General features: G+C 33.8%; 1 protein-coding gene across 1 annotated transcript in view; it reads right to left on the bottom strand.

Annotated features, from left to right (window-relative positions):
• LOC137919900 (neural cell adhesion molecule 2-like) overlaps positions 1 to 12911 on the bottom strand; it is a 44307-nt gene extending 31396 nt beyond the window's left edge. The window contains exons 1-4 of the mRNA XM_068763120.1: positions 12853 to 12911; positions 11505 to 11713; positions 9918 to 10028; positions 4030 to 4233 (exon numbers count right to left, since the gene is read on the bottom strand). Coding sequence (XP_068619221.1) covers positions 4030 to 4233; positions 9918 to 10028; positions 11505 to 11713; positions 12853 to 12896 — 568 coding nt within the window. The 5' untranslated portion in view covers positions 12897 to 12911. The remainder of the gene's footprint in view (positions 1 to 4029; positions 4234 to 9917; positions 10029 to 11504; positions 11714 to 12852) is intronic.
• Between the last annotated feature and the right edge of the window lie 4835 nt (positions 12912 to 17746).

The raw sequence follows: 17746 nt of genomic DNA, 5'->3' as shown, positions 1-17746 counted from the left end.
ATGCGAAGTTCAAGTAGCAGATAGCAGGCTATATGGCACGCAAAACAGATAGCCACTAGAACCTTAAGGTTTTGGATAATATCAGCGTAGTACGTAAGCCCACAAGGTAGACATATTACCATGTGAAGGTTTTAGTAGTCGTAGTTAAGACTTAGAGTAAGGTTTATATCCAACAGTTGAATTTTTACGACGAAAATGATAATAATAATAGTTGGTAACTTGAACCACTACTTTACTAAACTCTTTGATACGAAATGAACAGTACAGTAACTTGCTTGTACTCGAGTACTCAATCAGATGAAACTAACTTTCAAGTTACAATATACGTAATAGGCAATCTGCCCATTAAGGCCGTCAATATGTTACGGGATACTATGTAACATTGGCTACGATGAAAGGTTTTGGAACTGGCCAGTTTAAAAATTATACCAAATAAATTCTAAATTCAAAAATCGAACACTTCACCCCTAACATTACTTCATGGCGTCATTATGCAAGTAAAAATTTTTCGATGTATGAATTTTTAAAATTTTTCTTGCTATCTCACAAACAAGGTTACGATAGACTTCGATTGACTTTTGGTGATGAACCTTCATCTTTTGTTGCATTATAGTAATGATCAAGGCGTGCCTTTATAGTGACTACTTAAATTAAGATCGAAAATGAAGAAGAGATTACGACAAACTTATTCCTTAGCAGAATTATCATATAATCCTTTTCTTCATCATAAACACTTTTTAACAAGTTTCGTTTTAGGTATTTCTAGATTCTTTGAGTTCCAAGGGATCGCAGAGGTTGCTTAACTCTATACCTCTATTGCGGTAAGGAAGTTTTGATAAAAAGTTAAAAAAATACCACGGGGTTTTAAAAGAAAGGTATTCCTTGTGATATTTTTTCACGTGGGGAAAAAAGGATATGTTTATTCGAATAGATATTTACACGCACTTTTAAATCGACATTTTTTATACTATGAAATGGTAATTGTTGTTCTTCCATGAGAAAATAACCACTGATTATAATTCGACAGTTCCTATTTTAAAATGTCATTGGCGATGATCATTCGTCTTGCTATTAGTGATTTACTTTCGTTTATCTTGTAGTAGACTTTGAATACGAAGTTAATGAAACTTATCCAAGGTAAATGTGCTCGAGTCTTTTATGTTTTACAAGCGACCCCAATCGATCATAATCCTTTTGTTATACGTCAGTTGCTATGACGTTAAGTCGTGTGAAAATTTTTATTACTGACCACTTCGCATGCCATTAACACTACAAGCAACAAATTTGAATACTAATTATATGAATGTAACGCGTGTTAGTTTCATAATCGTTTCCGTTCTAACTTGTACTGTGGACCTAGTGTATGACTAATATATGCCTATGTTTTACATCTTACTTAAGTTGGTAGTAATTATTTATTCCAATCATTCACACAAATGTACTTGTAAGTGTGATATATAATTACGAAATGAAAATGATTTATGCTTTTGTTCTAAAAGAGTTGACAAAGAAAGTTTCATAAATTAAACTTAGTTTCAACGTACAAGTGATTTTTGAGAATTTCCACATTCTGAACGCATTGGGAGAAATAATTAATCAATCCTCTTACAATAACTTTACCTTGGAAATTTTTAATAAAACCACCGCTTCATAGGCATCTTAAAACCATATTCCACAAAGTTCTTCCTACATTTTTTGGGAATAATCGAAGGTAGCATGATGTGAGGTAAGGTAAGAAGGGTGAACTAAAAATTCCATAGCGGTCATAATCAAATACCTACTTTTTGCTTGACTAAGTGAGCTGATGCAATGTTATGATGAAGAAAAATCTCTGCAGAATTCCAACCAATGCTAGTGAACCTGTATGGTTAATATTACTGTTGTTTTCCTGCTATTGAGAACATTCGTTTTCTGCCTGTCCAACTAAAACACGAGGTGACTATCTTTACTTTTGAACGGTGACGTAGGGATACATTCTTAATTTTTAGAAGCAATTATTGTAAAGACAAACCCAATATGATAATGTCCCTTAGTTTCAAAATCACAACAATAGTTATAAGTTTCAGTACCCGTAACGTTACAAAGATTTCCTTTAAATCAGTACTAACACATTTGAAGTCACTAAAAAATTTTCATATAGTATCACAAGATAGAAGATCATTGCCAAAAACTATTTTTAAACTGAAAAATGAGACAAAGCCGATGTTTTTAATCTTGTGCCTTAAAATATTCAAGTAAGAAAGGAACCAATATTTAGCCACTTCCGCACATGCAGTGGTGCACTTTGTTTTTGGCACTAATCGGTGTAACATAACTCCTGAAAATGCCCCGTGGAGCGGTGAAACACGTGTTGAGTAATTTAACACTGGTGTAATTCGCATTGTTTGCCGCATGTGCATTTATAGCGGGCTGGCGGGCGGTGCACTTTGTTGCACGACTACGACTGCATGTGTGGAAGTGGCTAAATATTGGTCCTTTTCTTACTTAGGATGGACTTCCGCAAAATAACGCCCGATTCCATTAAAATATTTATGGCTCGGGTAGCAATAATTCGAATATATCAGAAACTGTTGACTTTCTGGTCGGCTTTTCGTAGCAGATAAGCATTCCGTGTCTTTGGTACCACATCTTCTTTTCAGCCGATGGATGGCTACTGCCAAGCATGGGTCTCTCTCGAAGATTGCCACGGTCTTGCTCACATCCAATGACTTCCCGTGACCTCAACTATATCGTCGGGTCAAATAGTGGGGGGAGCCTACCCCTGCCGCGTCTACCGGCTCTTATTGGCCTCTTGAGAAACTTTCGGCCCCAACGGCCATCGATTGTACGAGCAACGTACCATGCCCACTGCCATTTCAGACGAGAAATTCTTTGAACCACGCCGGTAATCTTGGCTCTTTTGCTTTCTACTTCTAACGTCAAAATAATCGGCATTACAAAAGTACATGTAAATTACTACTTTAATAAAAATAATTTGAATTTGAAGTCTATCCTAAGTTTTTTGCTAAGCCACAGAATTAATTTTTGCAAACGAAAACGAAAATAATTAAAAATCATAATATTAAGTAAGAAAAGGTTCAATATTTATCCACTTCCGCACATGTTCCGCACATGCACATTAAATGTAAAACCTTATAATAAAGAACTTAATACCATTTATTCAATTGCAGTTGCAAATGGCTACGAGAGGTGATGGTCTAATTAAGAAGAAGGTAAACCAACAGGTGAGGTGTCTTATATACCCAGCGACACCTGAACGCGGTATCCATAACTATAGACCTAGTTTATTATATTTAGGACCAATATCTGAAAAATTATCTAAAATTTTAAGAAAAAAACGGCGTTTATGTGGCGTTCAGAACTCACAACACTATTCGGCGTGCGATTTGCAACGGCAAAGAAAGAACCGAGGTTGGCAGGAAGTCGGGTATCTATAGGTTGAAGTGTGGTGGGTGTGATGGGGTATACATGGGTCAAACTGGTAGAAATTTTAAATTTCGTTATAAAAAAAATACATGTGCGGAAGTGGCTAAATATTGGTCCTTTTCTTACTTAGGATGGAATTCCGCAAGGTAACGCCTAATTCCATTTAATATCTTAATATTAGATGTAATACGTGACGGTTAATATCGACTTTCGAATTGAACTATCTAATATATAAAATTCTCGTGTCACGGTGTTCGAACTTGAACTCCTCTGAAACGGCTTGACCGATTTTTATCAAATTTTATATGCGTATTTAGTAGGTCTGAGAATCGGCTACTATCTATTTTTCATACCCCTAAGTGATAAGGGTTGTTCACCCTTAAATTTTTTTTTTTTTTTTGACGAAATTTTTTATTTTTATTTTTTTATGATACAACATACAAAAATACACACAACCCTAAATTTTCACCCCTCTACGATCAACCCTTATTTTTAAATTGAAAATTAAAAATATTTTTTTTGCAAAACAACGTTTGCGGCATCAGCTAGTATAATATAAAATTGTACACAAAATAAATAAAACATAAACAATTGTCAACTTACAATTAATATCCAAGATCAGTACTTTGGTTTCCGGAGGAGCAAGATTCGTATTTGAGGCTTGGCACACTAGTCGCGCGTTGAGATGCTGCCTACCCACATTTGGAAAAGTCAGCGTGTTGAGTGTGACTCCATCTGGTCGCTGTTCGTACGAGTCGTCGATGACCACGTTCTCGAGGAACCACGTGACTCTTGGCCTTGGCACACCTGTGGATTAACCATCAAATTAGAATCAAATACAAGTATGTTGATAGACCCTGGAACCTTAAGATTATAGATTTGAGAGTGTTTCTGAAATCAACACAATGAGAACAGTTTATTGTCATTTAAGTTCGTTATGAATAAGACAATCTAAAGTAACCAATGTAGCTCAGAGCTTTATTAAATTGAAATGTTATTTAGTTAGGTTTTTGACCCACGTTTTTGGAGACTTCTCGTTCTCCATCCATGGAAACCATGGTGAAGTAGATACTATTTGTACAATCAATAATTTTCATTTTATATTATTACTGTCACGCTCCTCTCTCCTACTTCTTCATATCTTCCATTCATTTCTCTTCTATTCTCTTCACAATATCTTGCATTTCTTTTATCTTTTCGTACATCATCTCACTTCCATTGCATTCTCTGCAGGATGCTATATTTATATTTGTTTTTAATTTTTGTTTGTTTATTTTTTACTTTTCAAACTTATTTGCCTTAATTTAATATCAATATTATTTTATTTGTTTATTATCTTTATTACAGTTTCCTTAACTCTTATTTTTTTTTTCGATTTACTTAAATTATATTTATTAGTCCACATCGTAGGTCCTATTACCATCCTAAATGAGTCTCGGAAGGTATGGTGACTTTCCCTATTGCTCAGAGGTTCTGGAGCGGCAGTCCGGGGACAACAGACTGGCATGAGCAGAGAAGAAGACAGCAAAGTATAAGTTATGGTTGTTTTAAGACGCTGGATAGAGAGTGCTTTCAACTAACCCTATTGAAAATCTACGGGCTGATCTATACGCCTATTTGTAGGCGTTGCGTACATAAATAGAGGAAAATGACACCTTCAAATAACTCTTACTTTTTTCGGTGACCTCCAAAATTTTTGTAGTTTTATTCATTTACTAATATTATTTCTCGTTTAGGATCATGTACAGTGATTTTTTATGTCAATAAAAAACTTATTATAGCCTAAGTTGCTAGAAATGAGAATCAAATTTGGCACCTCCGTAAAAACACTTTAAAAAGTAAAGCTGAAAACTGATTCCGGCTTTATTCCTACGTTTATCAATACGTTGAACTGTCTCAGGGATACCAATATTGAGTATTTAAAATAAAAATATACACAATATAATGATTTATGGACATAAATAACGAACACGAGAAACGGAAATCGCGGCGAAAGGCGAGCAATCGACATGAAACAAAACAGAAAAATAACACGTTATTCATACAGTCATCTATCAAGCAACATAATTCCACCATTAATCCTGTCACATTATATTCAATTTTTAAACAATAACTCGACCTATTTACAATCCATTCGAGGTGTCCGAATTGTCAGCTGAAACAATGGCCGGTACGTAAATGATAACCAAACAAAGCGGGCGGTAATGGCGTCGACGGAACCGACACCGACCTTTCCTCTGCCCCGCATTATGGGTAAATTATGACACTGCATACCATCATTACTCTATAATAGTTGTGTATTTTACAAGGGACTCCCATAGTCGAGAGACAACACCTTTTCTCTTATCTCAACAGGTTCGTTTCCGAAACTAAGCGCCACTGCATTACAACTTCAAAAATTCCACGCAAACTTATTAATATCACGGTGGCAGTTCCAGAAAACGAAGTCTGATCTTCCAAGGTTAAACCGAAAAGAACCTTCACTGCTAGTTTGATTTAAAAACCTGGCTTAAGGCAGTTATTTTCAGTTGTAAAGTTGTAAAGAAGAACTCGTGAAGAAATTTCCAAAGAGAAGGTGGATTCGTAGATAAGCAGTTGGTATGGTCTGAACTCTCACGATCAAGTCTAGAAGAGCTAATATGTCTAGTTCGAAGTCAAGGCCAGGCTTCAAGCTAATCCAGTTTCATAGAAAAGGTGGATTATAGATGAGAGTATCAGTGTGATAGTGAAATTAATAGGAACCATAATAACAGGCCTTAAAGAGGTTGCCTGCAAAGCAGATTAAGGTATATATGAATCTATTCTAGGCGAAGATGGATTTGTGAGGAATGTATTTTTTAATTTTTTTGGCCCCTGCTATGGGGGACCTCTCCTTCCATCCCCTATTCAATCGGGAACATGGTTTTGTATTTATTAATAATTTTTTCACTTGAATTTTTATTTTCGTTCTCGTCTTCCATAGTACACAATATCTTTTTTTCCTCCTTTTACCATTCTACAATTCCATCTTCCTTTCCCAATCATTCCATTCCTTTCAAACATCCTTAAACACTTCAGTTATCCATTTCTATTATAGTATCACAGTTTTAATTGGTTTAATTATTTTCTCGAGAGAAACGTTGGTTAGTTTAAGACGAGCTAAACAGATTTAGGTGAGCCTCTTTAAAAAGGCTTATATGTTCATTTGAAAGTGAACAGCTTGGTTTCAGAGCAGAGAAGGGTACATCTGTCTCTATTTTCATAGGTGGAGAGGAGTGTCTTTATTTTTTTACTTTCCACGATAAAGAGGTGTCAAATAAATCGCTTGCGACACACCGACCTTTTTACTTGGTGTTTTTGCATAATTATTTTCACAACGTCGATATATAGTGCAGGGTAAATAGATAAATAAAATATATTTTATATTAACAATACCAAAAGTACAGTCAGGTTCCGATAATAAAACACGGAAACAGAAGTCAATGTACACTTGGTATCTGTCAATCAAGCGTCCAAACACTAATCGTGGAAAGTAAAAAATGATCTATCACGTTATCTGGTAGGGGGCCCCGGTGGGGGAGCGTTACAAAGATTGATGACTGCACTCGCTCGGTTTTCGAATTCCGTTACTAGTAATCACCTTGTAAAGGTTCTATGAATTGTTTAAAATCACTAACACTCGAATCTTTGATTATTTAAAATGTTTTTAAAAAGGAGAGTCTTTGACATCATCAGAGAATCTGAAATTAAAATTCCGGATTCTTCTTTGTTTATGGACAAATCTTTCACCACACACGCCGTTCGATTGTGGAGTGATTTACCGCTGAATATAAGATTTTAAATTTATCTTTTAATTCATTTTTTTCTTATTTTTGAGGCAGTTGCAAGCCATGTCAATTTGATGTTTTAATTTATTTTAGTATTTATAATTATGTGTCATATATGTATGTATGTCTTTTGTCTATATGTAAACGTTAGCTACCTGTTATTTATACTTGTACTGTTTTCATATTAAGGTTATATCAAAGAGATTGCATCGTGTGATAAGACCGCCCATTGTACTTTTTCTTTACTATTATGAAACTTTGTATATATTTTCTAACGTGTAGAATAAAGACTAATAAATATTAAAATTACTTCAATAATTGTTTTTTTGTTCAACAAAGATAGCTATGGTTGAATTTTCACTGCGAGATCATATTAGAAATGAGAACACCTTGGATAACTCTTGTTCCCCTCTGCCATGTTTTGGCAGGAAAGTAATAACTTAGGTAAATATTTTTTTTTTAATTACATCCTTTTATTTCTTCCCATTTATCTTTCTTCACACTCAAATAGTCTCCTCTTCATCACCTTGCTTTTTTCTTCCCCGATGAATATTGTGGCCAAAAGTTTCGGGGGAATCTCATATAATTAAAGCACAAATAAGTTTATATAATGAGAATCGAAATCGCGACTTATAATCGCAAATCTCAATCCTCTACCACTAGGTTACCACTGCTCCTCATATGTAACTTATTTAACGTCTGCTTCTTCTAATAATTCTTCAGCTAATGACGTCTTAACTAATGTTTAAATATAGTATCATATTGTCACTGTTGGCTATAAAACACTTCCAATATAGAGAAGGTAGTAGTTCTGTAATGAAGTACTGTTTAATATTGCAATCATAAATAATAATTTGACGAATGTATATACGAATAGGTTTATAAATCATATCGTATAAACACCCTTATGCAAAGCCAGATGTTTTTACAGAGTAGGTATTTGCTATAGAAACTGTCGCGCACGGGATCGCTTCAGAGCTTACATAAACGGACTTACGAATCTCTTTCACCAGACGTCACAAACATATATTTTTTAAACAAGTTTTTTTCTTTACTCGAGTTGCTTCATGTAAGATTTCGTTTCTGTAAATACATTCAATACCGTGATCTATAAGTAAGATGATTACTTAGGATGGACTTCCGCAAGGTAACGCCTGATTTCATTAAATATTTAAGATCAGCATGTGACTGTGTTTGGCACTAATCGGTTGTAACATAACTTCTGAAGATGCCCCGTGGAGGGGTGAAACATGTGTTGAGTAATTTGGCGGTGGCGGTTGTGTTATTCGCATTGTTTGCCGCATACGCATTTATCAGCGGGCTGGCGGGTGGTGCATTTGTTGCACGACGATGTAAATATTGGTCCTTTTCTTACTTAGGATAGACTACCGCAAGGTAACGCCAGATTCCATTAAATATTTAAGATGTATTTGTTTATTAATATTATGTTAAAATTGTTTATTATTTATATATTGTTCAAAATCAATTTAATGCCGTACAAAATAGTCCCCGTACGATAAAACGTACTTTTTAAAACGCTTTTTCAAGTCCTGAAAACAGTCGTATTAGTCTTCTTCTGGTAAAGCCTTCAAAAAGGTCTTCGTTAAAACGGTATCCCAGCATTGGTCTTTTGAGTTATCCGCATCCTGCGCGCTAATGATGTTATGTTTCATTCATCAAAAGATTTAATTACATTTCGTAAATCGGTATTAAATGCCAAATTCGAATACCGCGGTAATAGACGCGATTATACGATCACAGTTGTTTATCTTAAAGCAAATAATCATGTTTTCCGGTTGCATTAAGTCGAATAACGTTCAAATTAAATGTTTCGACAAATTTGACATATAGTGACAGCTTTAAAGATTTACACTTGATATAAAGTGATCACTATGAAATAAGTTTCTTTTTTATTTGAATGCGATAGGCCACTGACCTCTGCCAGTACAAATCCTGCGGGGATAGATAGTAAACAATAATTCAATTTAATGTCTAATAAATCGAATTTTAAAAATTCTTTTTAAATTATCATTTTTTTTTTGGACAGGCTAGATTATTGTTTGAAACAGGGAAAATATCCGTTAATCTTCTTCCTTACTTCACATTTTGTTTCATTGCTTTATTTACAAACCTATCATGCATCGCCTTCAATCCATTGTCACATTTTTTACAATGTTACATTTTTTATACAATTCTCATTTGATTTTTTATAAAAGTATTTATTCACTTAATTCTTAAATTTGAACATGTCTTCTTTCTATTTAGAGTTATTTTTATATATCTAATTATTTCATTGCCTAACCTGAATATGTATTTATTTTTATTATTACCTTTATTATAATTTTGGCAAATTACAAGAAAGTGAGTGTGTACTAAGAAAGTGTGTAGTGTATGTGTATAAGTGTATATGTGCGGTGTTGTATACGAGTATAGTGCGGTATTCTACATCACTCGTCAGGAAGGCGATGCCGCCACTGTTTATTTTGACTTCCAATTCTATTTCCAGATTTGTTGTCATACCGCAAAATTCGGCATAGGCTAGATTTGTAACAATACATTCATTGACTGAAATCACGTTATACATTAACTCCTTGAATGTACTTACACATATAATCAACTATCCAAGATAAAGATAGTACTGTGTACAGTTGTGTAAAAAAAACATTACGTTGAAATTCCACTTACCGCCTTCCACTTCGCAGATGAGCAAGACGTTGGATCCCTCGTTGTAAGGCTCGACCAATTTAGTTCTGTCTCGTCTCTTTGCGTCGTAAATTGTCGGTCTACTAGGCGGTACTGTGGGACAAATGAAAAGCGTACTTATCCTGTTTTTATTCCAAAGAATAAGGCATATCTATAAATATATATAAAGGAGACCTGAAAGTAATATCGCTTTCTTAAGTTAAATTCATACGACTACATTTTCAACAAATTTTTATTTGATGTCTACAATATATTCACCTTCGTTATCAACTACATTTTGCCATCTGGTGTACAAATTTTCAATTATGGTGCAGTAAAAATCAATCGGTTCTTCTGTAAAATATGTCGACAGTAACGACATTATTTTCCGGTCCCACTAATATATATATATATATATATATATATATATATATATATATATATATATATATATATATAAAAAAACTAATATATATATATAAACCTATTCTGTGCACGTATATCAAATTAAATTTGAAATATCTTTACTTAAGTAGACATTTACATGCAATTTTGTAACTTCGATTATTTTAGTTCGTTTTCATATCAAAGAATGGGTTCTGCTATTTGGTTCTTTTAACAAAAACTATGGTATATATTATATATATTTATCTTAAATAATTTAACGCATTAATTTTCTTAAATTAGCATGTCCGGAAGTTCGTAAAAGTTTTGCTGTCATATAACAGTAAGTAATACAAAATAATTACATTTAATTTATTTTTATTAAAATTTTATTAATAATTGGGTTGACCGCATTTACAATATTTTTTTCAAACGACGATGGCCTGGTGCTAGAATTTTACAATTTTATTTTAAATATGTGGCTTAAAAATAATAAGAACGCTACGGTATATCAAAAGCCACAAATAATTCTTCAAAGGGTCCCATTCGGCTCACGAGCCGGAGGTTGGCGAACCCTGATATATACCTATATATGACTATAAATCGACATTGTTATTTTATACAAGGTTTTTTGTAATAGGTGTAAAAGTTACAAAGCGGTGAAACACTATTCAAAATTGATATTTTTAGAGATGTACAAAATTTAGAAAACCCCGTTTTAAAGAAAATTTCATAATTATTTGTATTGTAAAATATTTGCCAAATCTTAATAAATTGTTTGAAATTACAAAAAACTAAATAAACTTGAAGTAAGGTGGTTTAAAAGTCATAAAAAAATTTAGCATGTTTTTACCACCAAGTATATTTTGCGAAAAGGTTATTTAACACGTTCACTGCGGGCCCAATTTTGAAGAACTTTCAGCTGGTGCGGCTGAGGTCGAATCAGCCTCTAGCTGAACTTCCTAGTAGTACGGTTGAGGCCTTTTCTGCCTCATGTTCATCAATATTTTTTTACAATATTGAGTCAATGCTTCGCAGACATAAATAAAGCTATATTTGTCTTTGTCATATCTCATACGGTTGAGTGTAAACAGCCGCCGCACTAGAGAGAAAACACGAGTTTTACGCGCCGCACCAGTGCAAAGTCTACCATGAGGCCGAATCGGCCTCAAGCCGCAGTGAACGTGTTAAGGCTTTTGTACTTACTTATAACACTAAAGTTGACTCTAAGGTTCCTCGTGGGAGAGTTCTTGAAGTCAACTCTACATCTGTACACTCCCGCGTCGATGGCGGACACGTTGTCTATCATAAGCACCGCGGGCGTAGCGCCCCCTCTGAAGAACGCTCGGTTGCCGAAGACAGTCGGTGATGACCACAACTTGGGCTGGTTATATGTCCGCCCACGTATGTCGTAACTGCAAAACGAATGCTTTAGTTACCAGATATATACTACTCAATACTCCTTAGATGAGTTACAGATGTCATATAGATAAAATGGAAAGATAAAAAGGAAAGAAAAAACTTATTTATTTAACATTGAAACTTTTAACATAGAGCTTATTGGTAGTCAACTTATCATTTATTATAATCTATTTTTAAATTGTGGCGAATATATCGTTATTTTTAATTATGGCGAAGGATGAAAGGATATGAAGGATAAAAGACGAAATAAGGAGAGTAATTGTGAAAGATAAAAGAAAAAGGGTGAACATATAACGGTATATATCTGTCCGAAAATAAGATAGAAGAAAGAGTATTTAAAAAAAAAGAAAAAAACTCCATTATGATCGTTTCTACGCTGCCTGTATCCAGCGACTTTGAGGTTGATAATATCGTTTGTTCACCTAAGGCGCTGCTACACACATCGCGTGTAACAGCCTTCGGATACACGAGCGATGTGATATTCAGACGATATTCTTCGACCAAAGTATATATCATACGCTTGCCAATTCTAGTTCCTAATCTGTACACTACTTAGATGTCTCTATCATAGTACTGACTTTACTCATTCCTCCTTCGCAAAACAATCTATCTTTCTCTGGAATGCAGTCCCATTCGATATCAGGATGATCAGGAATCATTGCGCATTCAAAGCAAGGTTTCCAAAGTTGATGATTGACAAGCTGATGGAATCATCACAATAATTGGATTAGAGATAGGAGATAGACAGTAACAAAAGGCAGTAAGAAAGTACAAACTTAGAAGCTTAGAAATATAAAATTAGTTACTTTTGTTACCTTATAACTATCTCACTGAGAACATATAATGATTTATAGTCACACAATGAGAAAACAAATAAAAATAAAAACATTACTAAACAGTATATGCAGATATTTAAATATATACTAATATATGACGTTTTTATGTTAATATTTATCTTCCCTTTCAATTTAATTTTACTTTTTTTTTGTATGTTATGATATTAATTTGTTTTATTAACCTTCATAAATTTATCTTTGCACCGCCACGGTGAACTGGTAGAGAATACCTTCGGCATTAAGTTTACCGTTGTACGTAAAATGTGTAAGAAGTGTTTTAAATAAATGAATAATACCTGTAAAGTGGTTCACCATCAGCTTCTTTGAACCAAAGCACCATCACCACCGCGTCGTCAGAGTGTAGGGGCTGGATGTCGCAAGGCAACGATGCCTTCTTCCCCAGCACGCCTTGAACGTCCGACGTTGGCACTGGAAAGAAAATTATTATTCACCTTTAAAATTTTATACGTGGTTATGATTGATTTTACTTTGCAATGTTTAATACGTATTAAATAATTTCTAGAACCCATGTTTTGTTTTATATCTTCATTGAATAAACTGCCCTTTTCTTTATGTCTATCAACTCCTAAGGTTTTGTGGTAGACACCGCCTTAAGCGATATAAAAGCCTTTTGTATCACCGCTGCATAAACTGCTTAACTTTTTTTATATTACATATTCTATTACATTGATAGCTAGCTGGCACTTTGTGTATTAATTATATAGGATTGCTACTGCTTATAAATAAGCTTAAATAGGATTCAGCATGTTCTGCGTACCATAATACCATACTTCGATTGCCAGCCCGCCTACCAGGTGAGGCTGTTATGGTATGTACTCTCATAGATATCTTTTGGGGTGGGTATACCTTACAGTGGGCGTGTATCGTGTACATGTATATACATATATATATATATATATATATATATATATATATATATATATATATATATATATATATATATATATATATTTTATGTATATATATATATATATATATATATATATATACATAAAATTATTTGAGTTGTGGTGTCTTTGACTGAAAATATATTTTTTTCTTGACACACGACTTCTTGATGTCCAACATTGGAAGTCCATATATATATATATATATATGTGTGTGTGTGTGTGTGTGTGTGTGTGTGTGTAATAAAGTGTCCACTGATCAGAGACCGAGGACCTGCTTGAACAAGACGCAACCAGCGACATAGACACATGCATCGTACATGTGCAATTGTCCCACGCCTGAACAGGCGGTATATTAGTAATCTGTGATCTAGTAATGAGAACGAGGGAAAGAAGGAGATGCGTGAAAGAAGATACGAAAGAGAAGGCAAAAAAGAGATAGTGAAAGACAGATGGAAAATGAAATTTAGAAGACATTCAAATTCAGAAAATGAATAAGAAATTCAGAAGAATTAAAGAGAATAATGAATGCAGCACTATCAGACGCCTTGAAAGTACTTATTTAATTTATATATATATGTGTAATTATTTGAGTTGTGGTGTCTTTGACTGAAAATATATTTTTTTCTTGACACACGACTTCTTAATGTCCAACATTGGAAGTCCTGTGTCTAAAACAATAATGAAGTCCATATTGAGAACACAGCAGTGGGCAAAACAATTTGAAATTGATCAACAAAAACGTATTTAAATGTAAATAATGTTTAGCAGTTTGCGGTCTCAATATAAATTCGGAGATATCGTTGAGTCGAGAGACGTCTGCTTGGGGGCACTCGTGGCAAGTGTTTGCCAAATTCGAAGAACACTTGACATAATTCGCCTTAGAAAATATTTATGAAGGGGCCTTTTGTGGCTCGGCGCTGCCTGTACGAAAAGAAACTAAGAAACGCTTCAAACATTTGGTACGTCACGCAACAACGAGATCACGTTCTCTACATATATATGTTGTGTGTGACAAATTGTTTATAGATTGTCAAAGTTCTATTTTGACCTCTTTTCGAAACATGTACGTGTTTTTTTTTTTAAAAAAAACTGTCAAATTCCAAATTTAAAATATATTTATTCAAATCGGCATTCACATGCAATTTTATTCATTGGTTATTTTAACATTATTAGCGGTAAGCTACCAGCCGGAAACTCACTAGTTCTTTCTTTAAAATTAACAAAGTTATTATGTATAATATCAACCGTGGGAATGCATCCACAAACCAAGTTGTACACATTTCAATCAACTTAAAACTCTTGGATGCTATAATAAGAATAAAAATACTTTTAATATTAGATTTAAATCTAAGTAATAAACTTTTATTATTTACGATTTTCTTAATATAAAGAGTGATGATGTGTATTTAAAGAAGTAAATTTGCAGAAAACCAACTGCTAATCATCCTGTATAAGTAAGGTGATTAAGTTAATGTTACATTTTTTTTTCTTATGAAATATGAGAGGTAAGAGGTCAGAAATGTTTTTAGCCAAAGACCTAAATATGAACAAATTAAAAAAAATAGTAGCCAAACACGTTTGTTTAATAAACTTTTATTACACTAATTAAAACCTAAAATTTAATAATTAATAAATAATTTGTTAATACGAATAATGTACCTGTACTTGTGATAGTTTGAGAGTCAGATTTGTATGTTGTTTTTATTCCAAGTTTAAATCAAACATATAACTTCCCAGTTTACTTTAATGTTCAGGCTTGGAATAGATTGCTCGCATATATATGTAAAACCGAATGTGGAACTGAGCAAAAACAAGGGAAGATTTCATATCCTTTTAAAATACTGTAAAAAGGTTGTGACGTAATTAAAAGAAATGAGTCCTAGTTGAATAAGATTAGAATTAGGTGTAAATTGTGAGCATATGATATAGAATTAAACAATATAATTATAGAAACAATGCAAAAGTAAATAAATAAAAGTAAGGAAAGAAAATAAAGTATGTAAAGGCATAGAAAATGTGACTAATAACAGGAATATTAGTAGAAAACATTGACAAAGACAAATGAGCATTAAAATATATTAATAAAGTGATAAAAATTATTAAGAAAAATATTGTCCCAGCCGACCCACGATAGGGGAACTTCGAGAAGTCCTCAAAAACGGTGGCCATAATAAAATGTCTATATAACCTTTTGATCTGCACTTGTTATGTACACCAATCAAACTTGTATTGTCACCTTAAAACACATTTGAAGGCTTTAATTTTCAAATAGTCCGCAGGGGCCTTTAAGTTCTGAAGGGGAGACCACAGGCAGACTATCACAGCGTAAGACATCCTTCCGCAAGGTGGATTGAGCTTGTTAAAACCGTCGGAAGCTTCAGGTTGCAGGCCACTTCCAACAGATAATAAGGACTATCACTCTACAGAACTGTTCAAGCTGTACTGTTCAAATGTTCTGATAATTTTTACTCTACTAGACAACCATTGCATGCTTCCAAACGATTTCATGAATAAAAATACATTTAAAATAAACGAACTTATCAAGACATTTCACATTATAGAAACTACAACCCTAATGGCGTCTTACCCTGCTTGAAGGCAATAATCATAAAGGTAAATTGCTGCTTCGTACTTGCTTGTCGTTCGTATGTAAATCAACCACTTACTGCACCTGATTTAAACCTAGCTGTAAACAAAATGGCTTCATTTTCATAATTCCAAACGTTATATCCTTGAGTACTTTATGGTTGCGAAATGTTTCCTTGTCAATTACGAACTAGTTTCTAAATCATTTGACTGCTAAGAAATTCTTGCAAGAACAAATACAAACTGTGACATATTTTAATACTGTCGAATAACAATCATTTAGACAAATATCAATCAATTATAATAATTATTTTTGTACGAATTTCCATTATGATGGTTTTAAGCAGTGATATAGTAAGAAATAAATTAAAATACGTTATGGGTGTAACAGCAGGGAAGACGCGCATCTAGGAGCAGACGCACCGAAACTTACAACGAAAAAGCGCTGTCTCGCAGTTTTGGACACAAAATAACGCAGCGCTTTAAAGCCGTGTAGCAGTCAAACTGTTAAAAAAATTTAAACAATAAACACTAGGTTTGAGCTCGAAGAAGTGTATTATTTAACTTAAAATATATTGTTAATATCTTGTTTAAGATCGTTTTCTGTTTTATACAGTTATCTACGTTTAGATATAAGCTAGTATTTTTATGAGCAGTGCTGAAAATGCGTACAATGGATAAACATATTTTTGTACTTTGTGCGCATTTTAAAATTAAAAATAATAGAAATGCCTGTCACGGTGATTGATACCACTCGGGGCTGACGACCGTCGACGTTATAGATTTAGTGTGACTTTGCAATGCACTGGCGTTTACTATTTATCAGACTATACCTTTTTTGGTATCTGGCGTATGTATTTTCTAGAAGCGAGTGTATTTTGAATAACTGAGTAGAAGAAATGCTAGTTACGGTGATTGATAACGCTTGGGGCTGACGACTTGCATTGTTGGTTCAACGTTCACATTCCACTAGACTACACCTTTTACCTTTTTTAGTATGGGGGGGGATCTTATTCATAGACACAAAATACTCTGCCCTCTGGGGGAAAGGTTATATGGGATTCCTACCCACTAAAACTCCTCGGAGGTTACGTACCTTTGGGGATCCGCCGGATCTCATACGGAACTCGGAGCTGTCACTCAGTATTATACCAGACTATACCTACCTGATCAAATTTTAGATGATCCAATACTACAATACAAGCTCGTTCCAGATAAAAATAGAATAAAAATCTAATAAATGGAAGCTGACGCAAGTAAACTATTGTTTAACTAAAAGTTTAATCAATTCATGGAGGCATATACGTCATTATAAACTATTATATCTATCTATTTATGTATATACGTTTACCTGAGAGTATTTCAAGGGGCAAATTCTGATCGTTGCTGAATGGGTAAGGGAGTACAATCCCTCCTAAAGGAAAAGTGACTGCCAAATATGGAACAGCGTTAAATAATCGAAATAGGGTTGTAACAGAAATTAATATGAACGGATTTCTAAGCAAATTACGTAAACACAAAGGGGAGGTATGAAGAGAATGAGGGAGGCGAGTGAAATTTGAATTATCCATGATCCGATTAGTGAAAATGATTCGAAATTCAAACTCTTCGATAGGCATCCGCTCGAATTACAGAATTAAAGGAGAAATTTAAAAAAAAAATTCGAACTTTCAGTTGGAAATCCGACAAATTA

The sequence above is a fragment of the Battus philenor genome, unplaced genomic scaffold, assembly GCF_028537555.1.
Source record: "Battus philenor isolate CCGP_79_NKW_IND1 unplaced genomic scaffold, ilBatPhil1.0.hap1 SCAF_17, whole genome shotgun sequence".
NCBI lineage: Eukaryota > Metazoa > Arthropoda > Insecta > Lepidoptera > Papilionidae > Battus > Battus philenor.
The sequence above is the reverse complement of the archived record's forward strand: the minus strand, read 5'-3'. Positions and strand labels throughout refer to the sequence as shown.